At 37.0% G+C, this 18,175-nt stretch overlaps 1 protein-coding gene across 1 annotated transcript in view; it reads right to left on the bottom strand.

Moving 5' to 3' along the window:
• Positions 1 to 4,597: 4,597 nt before the first annotated feature.
• The window catches only part of LOC128013677 (serine/threonine-protein kinase 17A-like), a 29,795-nt gene continuing 16,217 nt past the window's right edge, over positions 4,598 to 18,175 (bottom strand). The window contains exons 3-7 of the mRNA XM_052596815.1: positions 11,281 to 11,425; positions 10,962 to 11,088; positions 8,475 to 8,523; positions 6,833 to 7,012; positions 4,598 to 5,416 (exon numbers count right to left, since the gene is read on the bottom strand). Coding sequence (XP_052452775.1) covers positions 5,164 to 5,416; positions 6,833 to 7,012; positions 8,475 to 8,523; positions 10,962 to 11,088; positions 11,281 to 11,425 — 754 coding nt within the window. The 3' untranslated portion in view covers positions 4,598 to 5,163. The remainder of the gene's footprint in view (positions 5,417 to 6,832; positions 7,013 to 8,474; positions 8,524 to 10,961; positions 11,089 to 11,280; positions 11,426 to 18,175) is intronic.

Genomic DNA, 18,175 nt, shown 5'->3' with positions numbered 1-18,175 from the left:
GAGTGGTGTTTGTTTATGTGTGAGGAGTGTTTGTTTCTGTGTGAGGAGTGTTTGTTTCTGTCTGATAAGTGTTAATATCTGTGTGAGAAGTGTTTATATCTGTGTGAGGATTGTTTGTTTCTGTGTGAGGAGTGTTTGTGTGTGTGAGGATTGTTTGTTTCTGTGTGAGGGGTGTTTGTTTCTGTGTGAGGATTGTTTGTTTGTGTGTGAGTGGTGTTTGTTTATGTGTGAGGAGTGTTTGTTTCTGTGTGAGGATTGTTTGTTTCTGCGTGAGTGGTGTTTGTTTATGTGTGAGGAGTGTTTGTTTCCGTGTGAGGATTGTTTGTTTCTGTGTGAGGATTGTTTGTTTCTGTGTGAGGAGTGTTTGTTTCTGTGTGAGGAGTGTTTGTTTCTGTGTGAGGGGTGTTTGTGTGTGTGAGGATTGTTTGTTTCTGTGTGAGGATTGTTTGTTTCTGTGTGAAGAGTGTTTGTTTCTTTGTGAGGAGTGTTTGTTTCTGTGTGAGGGGTGTTTGTGTGTGTGAGGATTGTTTGTTTCTGTGTGAGGAATGTTTGTTTCTGTGTGAGGAGTGTTTGTTTCTGTGTGAGGAGTGTTTGTTTCTGTGTGAGGAGTGTTTGTTTCTGTGTGAGAAGTGTTTATATCTGTGTGAGGAGTGTTTGTGTGTGAGGGTTGTTTGTTTTTGTGTGAGGATTGTTTGTGTGTGAGGGGTGTTTGTTTCTGTGTGAGGAGTGTTTGTTTCTGTGTGAGGAGTGTTTGTTTCTGTGTGAGGATTGTTTGTTTCTGTGTGAGGATTGTTTGTTTGTGTGTGAGGGGTGTTTGTTTCTGTGTGAGGGGTGTTTGTTTCTGTGTGGGGGTGTTTGTTTCTGTGTGAGGATTGTTTGTTTGTGTGTGAGGGGTGTTTGTTTCTGTGTGAGGAGTGTTTGTTTCTGTGTGAGGGGTGTTTGTGTGTGTGAGGGGTGTTTGTTTCTGTGTGAGGGGTGTTTGTTTCTGTGTGAGAAGTTGTTTTAATATCTGTGTGAGAAGTGTTTATATCTGTGTGAGGATTGTTTGTTTCTGTGTGAGGAGTGTTTGTGTGTGTGAGGATTGTTTGTTTCTGTGTGAGGGGTGTTTGTTTCTGTGTGAGGAGTGTTTGTTTCTGTGTGAGGAGTGTTTGTTTCTGTGTGAGAAGTGTTTATATCTGTGTGAGAAGTGTTTATATCTGTGTGAGGAGTGTTTGTGTGTGAGGGTTGTTTGTTTCTGTGTGAGGATTGTTTGTTTGTGTGTGAGTGGTGTTTGTTTATGTGTGAGGAGTGTTTGTTTCTGTGTGAGGAGTGTTTGTTTCTGTGTGAGGAGTGTTTGTTTCTGTGTGATAAGTGTTAATATCTGTGTGAGAAGTGTTTATATCTGTGTGAGGATTGTTTGTTTCTGTGTGAGGAGTGTTTGTGTGTGTGAGGATTGTTTGTTTCTGTGTGAGGGGTGTTTGTTTCTGTGTGAGGATTGTTTGTTTGTGTGTGAGTGGTGTTTGTTTATGTGTGAGGAGTGTTTGTTTCTGTGTGAGGATTGTTTGTTTCTGCGTGAGTGGTGTTTGTTTATGTGTGAGGAGTGTTTGTTTCCGTGTGAGGATTGTTTGTTTCTGTGTGAGGATTGTTTGTTTCTGTGTGAGGAGTGTTTGTTTCTGTGTGAGGAGTGTTTGTTTCTGTGTGAGGGGTGTTTGTGTGTGTGAGGATTGTTTGTTTCTGTGTGAGGATTGTTTGTTTCTGTGTGAGGAGTGTTTGTTTCTTTGTGAGGAGTGTTTGTTTCTGTGTGAGGGGTGTTTGTGTGTGTGAGGATTGTTTGTTTCTGTGTGAGGAATGTTTGTTTCTGTGTGAGGAGTGTTTGTTTCTGTGTGAGGAGTGTTTGTTTCTGTGTGAGGAGTGTTTGTTTCTGTGTGAGAAGTGTTTATATCTGTGTGAGGAGTGTTTGTGTGTGAGGGTTGTTTGTTTTTGTGTGAGGATTGTTTGTGTGTGAGGGGTGTTTGTTTCTGTGTGAGGAGTGTTTGTTTCTGTGTGAGGAGTGTTTGTTTCTGTGTGAGGATTGTTTGTTTCTGTGTGAGGATTGTTTGTTTGTGTGTGAGGGGTGTTTGTTTCTGTGTGAGGGGTGTTTGTTTCTGTGTGGGGGTGTTTGTTTCTGTGTGAGGATTGTTTGTTTGTGTGTGAGGGGTGTTTGTTTCTGTGTGAGGAGTGTTTGTTTCTGTGTGAGGGGTGTTTGTGTGTGTGAGGGGTGTTTGTTTCTGTGTGAGGGGTGTTTGTTTCTGTGTGAGGGGTGTTTGTTTCTGTGTGAGGAGTGTTTGTTTCTGTTTGAGGGGTGTTTGTTTCTGTGTGAGGGGTGTTTGTGTGTGTGAGGATTGTTTGTTTCTGTGTGAGGGGTGTTTGTTTCTGTGTGAGGGGTGTTTGTGTGTGTGAGGATTGTTTGTATCTGTGCGAGGAGTGTTTGTTTCTGTGTGAGAAGTGTTTATATCTGTTTGAGGGGTGTTTGTGTGTGTGAGGGGTGTTTGTACCTGTGTAAGGGGTGTTTGTGTGCGTTTGTACCTAAAATAGTTGAGAAATGTCAGAAGATGTTGACCATCATGAGATGTGTAAGTGGAGTAGAAATGAGAGACAAATTTTTCTTCATTAAAAACAATCTATACAGCACTGATACGCTCTGTGTTTGATTATGTTTGTGTGGCATATGGTTCTGCCTCAAAAAGCCTGTTGGAAGAGCCTTGTAAAATTCAAGCTCAAGCGTTGAGACCGTGTTGTGGAGCAGTAAAGACTACATCCAGTCCAGCTTTACAAGTCTTAGTAGGAGAGATGCCACTAGAAGTTATAAGGAAACAAATAATGGTCCATTACTGGGCTAACCTCCAGGGGCATAAAGATTAACATCCTAAAAAAAAATGGTATTACAAATCAAGTCCAATACCCTGGCTTTAACAAGTGTATACAGATGGCTCAAGGACCCAGAACATCAAATAACTGGGGCTGCGTTTTTAGTTCAAGACAGTGATGAGCAGTGGATCAGTGGAGTAAAACCAACTTCAAATCATCTGTCAGTGTAGTAGAAATTATAGGAACACTCTTTGCACAGCAGTGGGTTGAGGAACACAAACCTGAGAAAGTTTTAATTTGTTTTGAATCAGTTTCATTCTTAAAGAGTTTGAAACATTTTAAATAATGTCACCAATATATTATTTTTATTATCCCACAAATACATTAAAGAATTGTCCAAAATGACTCATCAATCAGTTTAATATGGGTCCCAGCACACATAGCCTAAGGGGAAATGAAGAAGTTGATAAATTATAGGGGTGTAAGAAAATAGAGATACTCATTAGTATTGAAATATTTTGTTTGGCGATACTGTATTGATTCTCAAAAATGGGATATTGATATTAAAAAATAAGAATAAAATAAATAATAAAATAAAAAAGTTTCATGGCAGTTGTTTCGTCCACTGTAGCGCTGGCCCTGGCGAGGTTGATCTTTTTACACATCATCACAGCTTATTGGATGTTGAATGCTTCACAAACGGAATATTTCAGATACTTATGTAATGAATCAGTTATTTATTAGCCAGAGCTGTGCATAACTGTGTGGTGGGTCAATCACATAAATGAAAAATAGTGTAATTTAAAGAGAAGAGCATACAGCCATGGTAATAATATACTGTGATATACCTAAAGTTATCTAACTATCATAAATACTATTTAGACTGCTTAAATTGGATAAACAAAAGCATCTCCCTCCATATGGAATACCTCCAAGAATTCCTGTGTAAAATGAATTGAGGTTTATCGATGCATTCATTAAGTGGAAATTAATTTTATAGTAAGACAAGAGTGTATTAAAAGTACACTTTTTATTCATATAAATCTGTAAAAATCAGAATGTTTGTCAAGAAAAATCATGGGATCAATGGCCAAGTTACTTCTATTATATATGTGTGTGTTTGTGTATGCAAGCTAATATCTAGGCAAAGCCTCCCAGCAGAGGGCGCCAAAACCAAGTCAGTGAACTAGAGATGTATTTGTTAGTAATTAGTAAAGAACTATTATAGTTGTTTAAAAAAATAAGAATTTGAAGCACAATTTGGCGATTTATGTAATACTTCTGTATGGGAAATACCATATGCAGAAACAATAATAAACCTAACATTACGTTATTTAACATTAAATTTAAGCATTACATTGAAGCTTTAAAATATCTAAAAAATAAAAAAGGCATAAAGGATGAAAAGAATTTTCAATCATTTGCTTATGGAATTTTCTTGTAAATTAGTAGTTTATTTTTCTTTCTTTTCTGTTTGTTCCTTTGAAGCTATTATGAATGTAACTGATACTAGTTAAAAACAATGTAATCCTCTGTATTTGCATGTTGTATTAATATTCTTGTATATAAAAAATATTTTTCGAGTGTTACAATTAGGTGAATAATAATAATAAAAAAATAAAGATTTAAAGGTATATCATAAGTAAATGCTGCCTTCTTTTGGCTTTTCAAAGCACAACCTTCAGATAAACTTCAGCATGAGGTATTTTAGATTTTACTTAGATTAAGTATTAATAATAATAACAACAACAATAATAAAAGCAGAGTGTGATAGTTGAGACAAACTTTTATTTACAGAATCAAGACAGTCACTTTGAAATTTGTTGTCATTAAAAATATTCTTTATAGTGACAAATCAATTTACAGTTATGACTCTTACAGGAGTCCAAATGAACACACAGAAAGACACACATTCTTCATATATGTGTGTGTGTGTGTGTGTGTGTGTGTGAGAGAGAATGGAAGTGTTATTGCTGTGGGATCTTTACCCAGGAAAGACAGGAGCTCAACATACAAAGTTACAAAGTGGCTTTTTTAAACACGACAGAAATACTCTTAAAATAAAACTGGGTTAATTTACACTTAACTCTGCTTGCCTTCGTGTCGCAGAAAAAAAACACACAACATTTATTTTGTACAAACACGATGAAAGGAAACGATCACAAGCTCACATGTGTAAGCATGGCACCAAAAAAATACAAATAAAAAAAAAATACTGAAAGAGAAAAACGAGAACTTGGAGAACCACAGCAAGGCTTCAGTATCTCAACCGGGACAATATAAAGCAGCACAAACAGAAACCAGAGCAAGCAGTGAAGACAGCAGGACAGACGCGTGTCAGTAGACGAACTCTCCAGACAGCGCTGAGAAGGGCTCCTCAAACCTGAAGCGTTTGGAGATGGCCTTCTGGTCCGGAGTCCGGCTCTGTTCATCAGAGGACTGGTGACACTGGCTCAGAGTGTAAGAGGCCATCACGATCAGCTCCTCCTCGTCCTCCTCGTCTTCATCAGCTCGAGCGACGGGCTCCGAGACGCTCTCCTCTGGCTGGAGCCACTGGTGCTTCAGACAGTCTTCTGCAGAGGCTCTGCTCCTGAGGAGACAACACAAAACATCTCATATACGCTCTTGAGACCTGATCACCAAGCTGCTCTGCTAATGAACAGACTCTTTCAGGAGACTGTGATGATGTGTTTGATGCTCATCAGCTTCCTAAATCCTCAAAAGTGTTATATCTGTGTCCCTGCAGCACAGAAGCAGTCATCAGTAGCACAGGGATATTTGTAGCAATAGACAACTATACATTGCATGGGTCACAATTATCCATTTTTCTTTTATACCGAAAATAATTAGGATATTAATTAAAGATCATGGTCCATGAAGATATTTAGTAAATCTCCTACCGTAAATATATCATAACTTAATTTTTGATTAGTAATATGCATTGCTAAGAATGAATCTGAACAACTTTAAAGATGATTTTCTCAATATTTAGATTTCTTTGCTCCCTCAGATTCCAGATTTACAAATAGTTGTATCTCAGACAAATATTGTCCTCCAAACAAACCAGACATCACTGGAGAGATCATATATGGAGAAGTATTTTTAATTTACTCAAGTCATTTTAAAAAGTGTTTTCCTTTGGAAAACTTTACTTCACTACATTGCAAAGTATAATTGCATTTCATAAATAAAAACTGCTTCACCTTTAATACATAAGAACATAAATAACATAGTACTTTCTTGTACTCAAGTAAATCTTTGAATAGCTTTTACTTGAGTAAAAGAAAGTAATAGATTTGTAATGTAATGATATTTGGTGTGTAGTGGAGTAAAACGTACAATATTATGCTTTAGAGTTGTGAAGTAAAGTTTTTAAAGAAAAACACTGATAAAGTACAGACACTTGGAAAGTACTTTTAAAGCGGGGTAAAAATACTTTATCTATTATTTGATGCAAAGCTGATAAAATACAGTAATCTAGTTAACGCTAATGTGAGGGTGTTTCACCTTACAGACAAAACATTTCTTCAAGAACGAGGCACACTGCTGACGTGATCTAATCTCTTTCACACTGAGCTCGTCAGTGAACATTCATCTTATCGGAAAAACATATTAACATCATATTTCATATCGGAATGATGCCGATATTTACATTTTAAAGCCATTATCGGTCGTCTCCGATATCGGTCCGATAATATTGTGCATCCCAAGTGAAATTGTGAAATATTTATTTTCATTACAATATAAAATAACTTATCTATGTAAGTGTAATTTATTTCTGTGATGCTCCGCTGTATTTTCAGCATCATTCCTCCAGTCTTCAGTGTCACATGATCTTCAGAAATCAGAATAATATGATGATTTACTGCTCAAGAAACATTTCTGATTATTTTCAATGTTGAACACAGTTGTGCTGCTCAATACTTTCGTGGAAAGCCACGCATGTTATTTTTCAGAGTGAATGGGAAGTTAATCAGTGTTTATATGACTCTCTTGATGGTCTTACTCCGGCTCTTTGATGAGCAGGCTCTTGATGAAGCTGATGGCGTCTCCGTCCAGACGCTGCAGCTCCTCTTCACTGTAGCTGATGTTGATCTGAGAGATGTTGAGGAAGGTCTCCTGCTTGTCGTCCCCCAGGAACGGCGAGATCCCCGTCAGCATCACGTACGCCAGGACACCGATGCTCCTGTCAGACGGAGGAGAGGAACAGCATGCTCAAGCTAACACAACACAGCTTTGTCTATTCTGAGCTTAGATTTTAACAGCGGAAGGCGCTCTAATCTATTTATTTATTTATTTAAGAAGAGCGCTTGTGCGTTAGCCGATAGTCTGTGATTTCACCTCGACTCAGGATTCTTTTTTATGACGCCAGATTAATGTAAACACAGCACACTGTGAATACCCTTATAATTTCTCTCTAAACGTTTCAGATTTTATAAATTATTATTTTAGGTTTGAGTGCGTGTAAGTGTAAATGTTCTTCCGATACATCGGCCGATATTTGTTTTTGTTTTTTCCAAGTATCGGCATCTACCGATAAGTTTTTCTGTCTGGCCAATGTTTTTGAACTTTTATTTTAATTGGCATTTTCACTTTGTGCAAAAAAATTAATAAATAAATAAATAAAAAATATTGTGTATATATATATATATATATATATATATAGAGAGAGAGAGAGAGAGAGAGAGAGAGAGAGAGAGAGAGATGGCCCTGTTGATTACAGTGTTCACTTCCTTTAGAATTATATTATTATATTATTTTATTAAACATTTATTTATTTGTGGAAAATACTTTGTCATCTAAAGTAGTTTTTTTTTTTTTTTTTAGATGCTGTGGACCCCCAGATATAATCATAATTGTGCAAGGGACACCGATTCTTAAATGTTAAATACATGTTATATAGTTTCTTCATTCAATCATATTTTTGGGTAATTATTTTATAATTATTATAATTATATATAATGTAATATATTATATTATAATTTCAATAATAATAATAATAGTAATAATATTATTAATAATAAAATGTAATAAATAGTTAAAAAATAAATAAATAGATACATTTTCAAATTATTTCACATGTATTAAATATTAAATTAAAATAAATACAATTATATCAGCTTTATATCGGCCACCCTGCTTTCCAAGATGTCGATGGTCAAAACAACTCCAATATCGGTTGACCACTAGTAAGGATTTGGAAAGGAGCAGAGTACGGTGGTTTCTAAAGCATCTGCTGTTCAAAACTAAGCTCAGAATCGACTCGAGAAAGAATTGTCATGTATTCAGAAAATCTCAGAATGCTGAATCATTTCTAGATTCACGATGCACTGATTTATTTTCCCAGTCTTACAGCTTAAAGGTTACTAACAGACTCTTCTCAAAGCAGCTTTGTTGATGCAAGACTTTAGGATATAAATGTTCTTGCACATGAAGCCAAACCGCTGGAAAACACACACACACACACTGAACCTGTGATGGTGCGAGAGCCTTTAAACGGTGAATACACTGTTTATTCAGAGGAAAACACACAATTACACTTGAGGCTAGATCACAGACATGATAAACTAACCAGAGGAGTATTTATTGTGTAATATTGACCTTCAGGAAGACACATAAGGATCCTCAATGTGGTAAAAATAACTCACCACATGTCAGTCGCTGTGCTGATCGGCTCATAATTCAGGATTTCTGGCGCTGGAATGATAAAACAAATCATTAAATTCAGTTCAGTCCAGTAGGTCCAGACATTTGACTGGTGTAGTATTTACAGTATATAGGATTAATAACCAGTATGAAATGGTGTTCATCGTCAGCTGGCTGGTAAAAATTTTTATTGATTATCTTTAGAATCTGGGGAAGTCGTGGCCTAATGGTTAGAGGGTTGGACTCCCAATCGAAGGGTTGTGAGTTCTAGTCTCGGGCCGGACGGAATTGTGGGTGGGGGTAGTGCATGAACAGTTCTCTCTCCACCTTCAATACCACGACTTAGGTGCCCTTGAGCAAGGCATCGAACCCCCAACTGCTCCCCGGGCGCCGCAGCATAAATGATGAACACTGCTCCGGGTGTGTGTTCACAGTGTGTGTTCACAAATTCACCATACTTGGCTGAATGTCACTTCACTTTCACTTTCACTTTCAAAATGTGATATGGTTTAGCACGAGTGTCAAACCACTGCACTGTAATTATATTAATATGTAATCAGATGCCCTGTGTTGTGAGGCTTTGAAAATGCAACATGCGTCAAACATCGTCACGACTTTATAATCAAATGTGTTCATAAATCTATAATTCCTTGCATTTTTTTTTTTACCAAAATAAAAGCTCTATGGTTTAAAGCAGAACCTGATTTTACCAAGTGAGACATGTTCCTGGAACAACATTGTGATTAACCAATCAGATTTGAAGAACCAGTTTTTAGATTTTGTGAAGTTTACGCTTAAAATCAGTGTTTGGTGCTTGTACATCAGTGTCATTCATCTATCATTTCCTCTGATTTTAGGGATTACTCATGGTTAAGGTTAGGTTTAGGTGTAGGAATATGGTTAAGAATATATTTTTGGAGTAAAATGTTGTTCCAGGGTCAACAAAATATGTTGACCTAGGAACACTTCGAACTTGGCAAAATCAGGACGTGCATGGTTTAAAGGTCCCCTTCTTCGTGATTCCATGTTTTAAACTTTGGTTAGTGTGTAATGTTGTTGTTAGAGTATAAATAATATCTGTAAAATGCTAAAGCTCAAAGTTCAATGCCAAGCGAGATATTTGATTTAACAGAATTCGCCTACAAAAAATGACCCGTTTGGACTACACCCCTCTAGTTCCTGCAGTAATGACGTCACTAAAACAGTTTTTTTGACTAACCTCCGCCCACGTGAATTCACAAACAGGGGGCGTGGTCTTGTTGCGCTCCGACGGAGAAGAAGGAAGAGCTGTTTGTGTTTGTCGTCATGTCGTTAAAACGCTGTTTTTTCATCTCTGAGTCCAATCACCTTTGTTTGGGCTTCCCAGGGACGCTGTACTTTGAGATTAATGGTTATAATTTATGTTTAACTTGGTTCCCGAAAATTATAATGCACATGTAAAACTATGTGCAGCTCATTTTGCTGAGGACAGCTTGCTGAGGACAACTTCCTCAATCTCAATCAGTTTAATGCCGGATTCGCACAAAGATTATTCTTGAAAGATGGAGCACTTCCATCTTTGTCTGGAGAAGGCGTTGTTTATGGACCACAGTAAGTGTATTTTATTATTTAAGTTGGTGCGTTTAACAGTTTCTGTTACTTATTACACAAAGGGCAATGCTGTTTAGCTTTGTCAACTAGATGTTAGGGCTGTGCAAAAAAACAAATGCGGTTTTCATGCGCATCTCGTCAGTAAAAACGCGCCTGTGATTATAAGTACATCTCCAGCACGTGCGTTCTAGCCCAATCACGTTTCCAGTAGGGCAGCGCGCGCTCAGCTGCTGTCGAATCACAGCACAGGAACCGCTGGCCCAATCACAACTCGTTACGTATTTCTGAAGGAGAGGCTTCATAGAACAAGGAAATCATCAGCCCGTTTTTGTGACGGTGAAAACAGCGGTATACAGATAGGTGAACTGTGTGAACAATACTGTGTTTTTTTACACGCGAAACATGAACACATGTTACATTGCACATTGTAAACACAATCAAAGCTTCAAAAAAGCGCGTAAAACGGGACCTTTAATGTTTGAGTGAATTAATGAATATTAGTATTGTAAGTTTACTGTTGTTTTACAATAAAATGACAACAATTGTTATTATTATTATTATTATTATTATTATTATAAATTAATATGAAACATTTATACTTTCCAATAGTATTCTAGTGATATTTGTTATTGATTTGTTAATACTTTTAATAATAATATATATTATAATTCAATCATCAATCAATTAATATTGCAATTTTACTGTTGAGATGTATAGATCAATTGCACAAATTTAATATAAATATTTGTTTTTAAAATAAATAATAATACTAATACTAATAATAATACACAGTTCAATTGTATCATAGTGATATTTATTATAAGGAGGAGATTTTTTTCTGAAATAATGCATGTGTTGGTCACCTGCCACAGGTGTGTGATGTGTGGATGTGGTCTTACCCACATACTCCGGTGTGCCCATGATCTCCCTGAGCTCCTGACCACTGCTGACCAGCCTCGACAAGCCGAAGTCCACCACCTTTATATCCCCGACAGGACACGCACTGGTCAGGAGGATATTCTGAGGCTGGAGGACAGAAGAACTGCTCAGAGAAAGCTAGAATTATACTGGTGATATAATTACACACTTGTAGCTCTGGTGAATAAAGCAAATGCATTTCAGCCACAAGAATGTCCAGTCCATCAGACACCACCCTGACACTTTTACTGATTTAGCCACTAAATGTGATTGCTTTGAGTGATTTCAGCGTAGCAGTACTTTGAGGTCCAGATGCACCACGTTGTTCCTGTGAAGGAAGGAAACTCCCTCCAGGATCTGCTTCATCAGTCTCTTCACGTCTTCCTCACTGAAGGCCTCGTCTCGGTCTGCCACACACTGGGTAAAGATCTCTCCTCCGGCAGCGCTGCACAAACACAAACACACACACATTCATCTAGAAACAGACGTGTTTTATGTTCATCCTGAATAATAAAGACAGCAGAGGAGAGATGAGTGGTCATCATGCTCCAGGCCAGTGCTGGATGAGTGCGAGTGTGTTCCTCTGTCGGTCGTCCAGTGGGAAAACACAGAGGAGCTGCTTTACCCTGAAACAACACGGCTAAGAGATGAGCACAGAACATTTCTAAAACTGTTTCTACAACCATGTGATTTCATCTGCAGCACATGCAGAACAATGATCTCTCTCTCTCTCTCTTGTGCTGGAGTACAGGACATGCCTGCAACCAAAACTAACACTGAGCTTGGTATTTTGATCGTCCGAGCAAAATCTAAATATAATAAACTACATCTAAAACCTGATCTGCTTTGTGCTTTGCTCCTTAAATATGTTTATGGAATAGCACATGAAACAGTGCTTTAAATAGAAGCACATTAAACAGTTTTAAACGTCCTGCAGGCTGAAAAAGCCTTAATCCAAGCGTGTGTTAAGCTTGATTTAATGTCAGCGCAGGTAGCAGCTCATGTCCTCAGCACGCTCTCGTTCAGAAGCTGTCCTGCGCTCCTGATCAGACAGCGTGATCAACTCGACTAGACACACCAGGCCAGAGCTGTGCGTGTGTGTGTGTGTGTGTGTGGAGTTGATGTGAGGACGCAGTCTGGCTTTCAAGGACACAATAAGAAAATAAAACAGACAGAGTTCTTACAGACTCGGTCTCAGGTTTCTATAATATACTGATCCCTGCTTCAGTGCCCATCTATTGCTAACAGAGAACAACAGTCGGTTCCGGATGTAAACAAAGCGTAAGAAAACAAGAAAACAATGGGGGAAAATACTACATTACCCATAATGCTGTAAAGAGAATTCCACCAATCAGAGAGTCGCAGTGCGCAAATCACATCGAACGAGTGCTAAGCTCCGCCCACTACTATGAAGCACCAGAAATTATGAAATCAAGACAAATTTTAAGGTGGTTTGAGAGAGCCGACCAGAAACTGTGAAAATTTTGAAAAGTTTAAACAAAGTTATATCAACTATCACGTGACTTGTCCACCGTGGTACCCCCCTCTCTCCCTGTCAGTCTTTTTGATTTTTATAGTAATACAAATCATTTAGTTCAGTGAAAGAACAGACACAAGTAAAAACTGAACACAGCTGCTCAATGCAGCCTGTCGATCAGGTCAGATTTCATTTCTCTGACTGACAAGAAGAGTGAGGAGAGACACACAAGGCCATGGCGGATGATTTAGCTTCAAAATCAAAGACAAACAAACACCTGTTTTGCAATATTTTGGATTTTGGAAAGACTGTTGACTTTTGCTGTTCATCTAAGATATTGGACGTTTTTTTTAAACATCCGTTTCTTATTCAATTGGTTCCACACGGTTTGCTGATTTCTACTTGATTTAAACTCTGTGTAATTTATTTAATTTGACCAATATAACCAATTTCCAAAAAAAAAAAAAATGTATTTGTTATTTTTTTAGCTGGCATAGCCTGCCCTATAGCTTGGTGTATTTTTTTTTAATAAAAATTATGTTTTATATATAGGCTAAAGTGAGTTTGACGTTGTATTTTGTTGTTGTATTCTAGACATTGACATACAGATAATACTAAACACTAACAGTAGAGCATGTGTGTGTGTGACTCTCACGGTGTGTCCTGTCATCATGTTCTCTCGTCTCTGAGATGCATTTTCACTAATTCTATGCTTTTTATTTCATTAATATCACTACTTGGGTTTCATTCAGTTGTAGCTTATTTCTCGAGGTTTTCTTGTTTTCCTTTTTTTCTAGTTTTAGTAATGTTTTCTCATTTCCATTAGTTTGCATTTTGTTTTTTATTTATTTGTAGGTTTTAGGGTTTGTTTTGTTTTATTTTTAGATGTAGGCATTTCATCTATTTTAGTTAACCATGCCCATATATAAATACTCACACACACAAACTCCATTCTATTCGAAACAGAAGTGAAATCTACAGCAATGCTCAAGTGTTAAAAAGCACCCTTATGACCCTCGTAACCCAAACGAGACAGTCTGGCAGGGAAAGTCATTAACACCCACACAGCTGCAAAACATGTGCTTTCTGAGGCTCTTCTGTGTGCCGTCCTCTAGAGACAGCAGTAATGAGCGTCCAGCCTACAGAGAAACACGGGACAAAAACTGACATCCAGCCAGTGCAGAACTAGGTCATGTTTCTGGGCCAGATGAGCGATCACATCACTAATGCAATGCAGGGGTCAGTCCATGCTAATCCACACACACACACACACACACACACACACACACTTCCTCAGTGTTCACATGTGAAGCTTGTTCTTCTGGATATCGTTCATATTAGAGTTCAAACAGGAGGGTGATGCCTTTAGCTACCGATCTATTTCCAGAAGTCAGTCTGAGTAAATCATTAGGACTGGATGAAGGCAGACATGGGGACTTGTGACCTGGTGACTTGGACTCGAGTCGACTCGAGTCGCTATTTTTAGGACTTGAGACTTGACTCGGACTTGGAAGTTAAAGACTCGGGACTTGACTTGACTTGAGACACGATGACTTGAATGACTTGAGTGTTAATTACATCATGTTTTCAGTTTGAATATAAAATATATAAATTATTTTTTAAAATAAAGTTGATTACTCAGCTGGAGCGCAGGCTGAGAATAGCGTCGTGACTGGATCAGGACACTATCATCAGTCATGCCCTCTCTACCTTACACACACCACCCAAAGTATAGCAAAGTATAAATGGATTTGCAGCACTAAAAATCGCTCGCAGTAGCTCTGCTACTAAATTCATTTCAAAATGGCAATCCATATACAACTATGAACAGCTGTTCCTTCATCTTAGCTGAGCTTTCAACGTTGATACGAGAAAGGATGAAGCTGATTGGTTAGTTATTGTCACATGACCCGCGGTGCGCTTGCAGCATTCTGAAAAGTTTAGATGTTGAGCGCGTTGCTTCCATTATGAGCGCGCATACCGCACGCCTACATTGGAAATAACAAACTTGCGCGCACAAAAGACGTGATGTGAACAGCCCCTAATGATCCGCTAGCAGGCCGTCAAAAAAACGCATTCCAGGGGCGGCGCTAGGGTTGGGCTAAGGGGGCATAAGCCCCGAATATTTTGTTACCTTGTCTTTCTCATAGAGCAAAACAATTAATCAGAAAAACAAATGTAGCTGCCGCGATTACCCAATCATGACAAGTGCATATTACATACATATATATATATACATATACATATACATATATATATATATATATATATATATATATATATATATATATACAGTACAGAATATAAATATGACGTATTTTCAGTTGTTTCATACTTTTTTGTTATGTACAGTGCAGACCAAAAGTTTGGACACACCTTCTCATTCAAAGAGTTTTCTTTATTTTCATGACTATTGACTATTGTAGAGTCACACTGAAGGCATCAAGGGCTATTTGAGCAAGAAGGAGAGTGATGGGGTGCTGCGCCAGATGACCTGGCCTCCACAGTCACCGGACCTGAACCCAATCCAGATGGTTTAGGGGTGAGCTGGACCACAAACAGAAGGAAAAAGGGCCAACAAGTGCTAGCATCTCTCGGGGAACTCCTTCAAGACCGTTGGAAGACCATTTCAGGTGACTACCTCTTGAAGCTCATCAAGAGAATGCCAAGATTGTGCAAAGCAGTAATCAAAGCAAAAAGTGGCTACTTTGAAGAACCAAGAATATTACATATTTCCGGTTGTTTCACACTTTTTTGTTATGTATATAATTCCATATATAATTCCACATGTGTTAATTCATAGTTTTGATGCCTTCAGTGTGAATCTACAATTTTCAGAGTCATGAAAATAAAGAAAACTCTTTGAATGAGAAGGTGTGTCCAAACTTTTGGTCTGTACTGTACATAACAAAAAAGTATGAAACAACTGAAAATACGTCATATTTATATTCTATACTCTGAGAGAGAGAGTGTGAGAGAGAGAGAGAGAGAGAGATAGGAGAAATGTAACAGTTTAATGTTGTATGTAAACTGTGTTTGAGAGAGAGAGAGAGAGAGAGAGAGAGAGAGAGAGAGAGAGAGAGAGAGAGAGAGAGAGAGAGAGGTGTTCAGAGAGGAGTCTGTTGGATGTTTAGCTATTATTTGTTTTATGGACTCAATGTTGAAAATGTAAAACATTTCAAACACTGTTGGCAGAAGTGAAAAATAAATAATTTTAGGAACTTACAATTTTGTTTGATTCCATGATGTATTTTACTGAACATGAGTATTTACAATGCAAATCCAAATTATTTAAATTTACTGACAGTTACTTATATCTTGTCTTTTAACTTTATTAAGATCAGATTCTGCAGGTAAATTAACAATATTAAGGTGACTTGACTTGGACTTGACTTGACTTGACTTGCCCAAGAAAAAAATACTTGGGACTTACTTGAGACTTGAAGGTTAAGACTTGAGACTTACTTGAGACTTGCACATGTGTGACTTGGTCCCATCTCTGGCATTTATTGAATGAGCACTTATGCGATGTCCAAACTGATTACACTATATTTTATGTATTGCACTGTATTTTATTTAAAATCATCTATTTTTAAACTGTCTTAAATTAATTTTTAGTCGATTTCTAATCATTTTCATTTTCAAGTTCTTAAATTGCTTGTTTTATTTTTGTGATTATTTTTCTTCATGACTTTTTTTCTTTCTTTTATGTAAAGCACTTTGAATTACCAATGTGTACGACATGTGCTATATAAATAAAGTTGCCTTGCCTTGAATGTTAATGCATTAACTAAGGTTAACTAATGAGGTCTTACTGTAAAGTGATACCTATTGTTGTTTTTTTTAGTTCTTTTGCACTTTAATGTGTAAAACATTTATCTTTCATATATTTTTGTCTGTATTGCTTTATTGTTTTAAATGTATAGTTATTTTTGTTATTAAAAAAAAAAAAGTTATTTAACCTGTTATACTTTATTATGACCACAACAAAATTTCAATACCATGATAATACCGTATACCGTGATAAAAGCATTATAAATTAACCGCAAATACCGGCATATCCCTAATGGAGAGATGATTTATTCAGCTTTCAGATCATGCATACATCTCAATTTCCAAAAATGTACACTTAAGGCCCAGCGTCACATATACCATTTGCACATTATTATTACTTTCAAATAATTTCTTATTAATAGTAATAATAATAAAACAAATGTGTTATATCACCATTTAAACAATTTACACATTACTACTACTATTATTATTAAAATTTAAACTACTACTACTTACATTATTTAAATTAGTAGAAATAACAATGAAGTATTGCTTCTAATATATATATATATATATATATATATATATATATATATATATATATATATGTAATATAACACATGATAGGTAATAATTGATAGCCTGAACGTACTGGAAGTCGCTTTGGATAAAAGCGTCTGCTAAATGCATAAATTTAAATATATACACACACACACACACACACGCACACACAGAGACACATATACTATTTGCACAATACTAATTGAACTATTATTACTATAATAATATTAAAACACTATTATTATCATCATCATCATTAATACTCTGAAGCACACGGAGCAGAAATAGGTCAGATCGGTGGGAAAGCAGCGGCTCGGGGTGTATCTGAAGACACCCACTGCATTCCTCTCTGGACAGCATCTGAGATCTCACAGCACAGAAGCTCCTTCTGTTAAAGAGTGTGAGAACAACTGATACAAACAGCAGACTGAGCACTCGACTACCAGCAGATTCACCATGTGTCCTGGAGCCTGTCTAAAACTGCTAAAACATACGCTAGAATGCAATCTTATTAGCATTTTATTTTGGTTTAAGTTTATTTTTAAACATCTCAATTTCATCTAGTAACAGAAACGGTGCAGAAATGACACACACTGATCATCTAAGTGCAGGAAAACAGAACTCTAACCAGAATTAAGGCTCTTTCACACTGTATTAATGATCTAGAACCACATGCTTCATGAGAGTGACAGCCATATGCCTTGTTTCCTCCGAAATTACACAGAATGATATGAGGAATAAAAAAATAAAAATCACCTGAATACAAGCTCTTTTTGAAGAAAAATAAATAAATAGATAAATCATTAATTGTTGTGATTTTGTAGGTGAGTAAATCAGCATATGCTGCGTTTCCTTCGAAATTACCCGGAACAATTGTACCAGGAACTTTTTTCCCTCCAGACCTGTTGCTTTCTGCGTTTCCACTGCAGTCTAAAGTACCGTGAAGATTAGGCAAATAGTCTTGTGACGTAGGTCTGCGCGCGTTTCTCAATACAAATGTGCAAATTTCAGACTTGCATCCTCAGAAATATTGACTTTGTGAGTTCGACTCGGGAGCTTGCCTCAGCTACTGAAATTATCCTCTCTGTATATTTACAATAAGACGAAATATGATATCAAACACCACTGCCTCCTTTCGTTTTCATTTAAACATATTAATAGCAGAAATGTAGTTTAGGGAAATATGTAGGCCTATATAGAGCAAACGGTATTGACTCTTTTTATTTTCATTTTAACATATTAATAGATTAACTGAATTTTTTTTTTACCCAAAACGAATGATATGTTATGTTTAACCACTAAAGAGACATCAGAGCCAGATGTGAGGCTGCTCTCGATGGATACATGATCACTGAGCTCCTGCTGATCGACTCGAAACACATT

This window comes from Carassius gibelio, chromosome B24, assembly GCF_023724105.1.
Source record: "Carassius gibelio isolate Cgi1373 ecotype wild population from Czech Republic chromosome B24, carGib1.2-hapl.c, whole genome shotgun sequence".
NCBI lineage: Eukaryota > Metazoa > Chordata > Actinopteri > Cypriniformes > Cyprinidae > Carassius > Carassius gibelio.
This window is presented reverse-complemented; position numbering and strand designations above follow the sequence as displayed.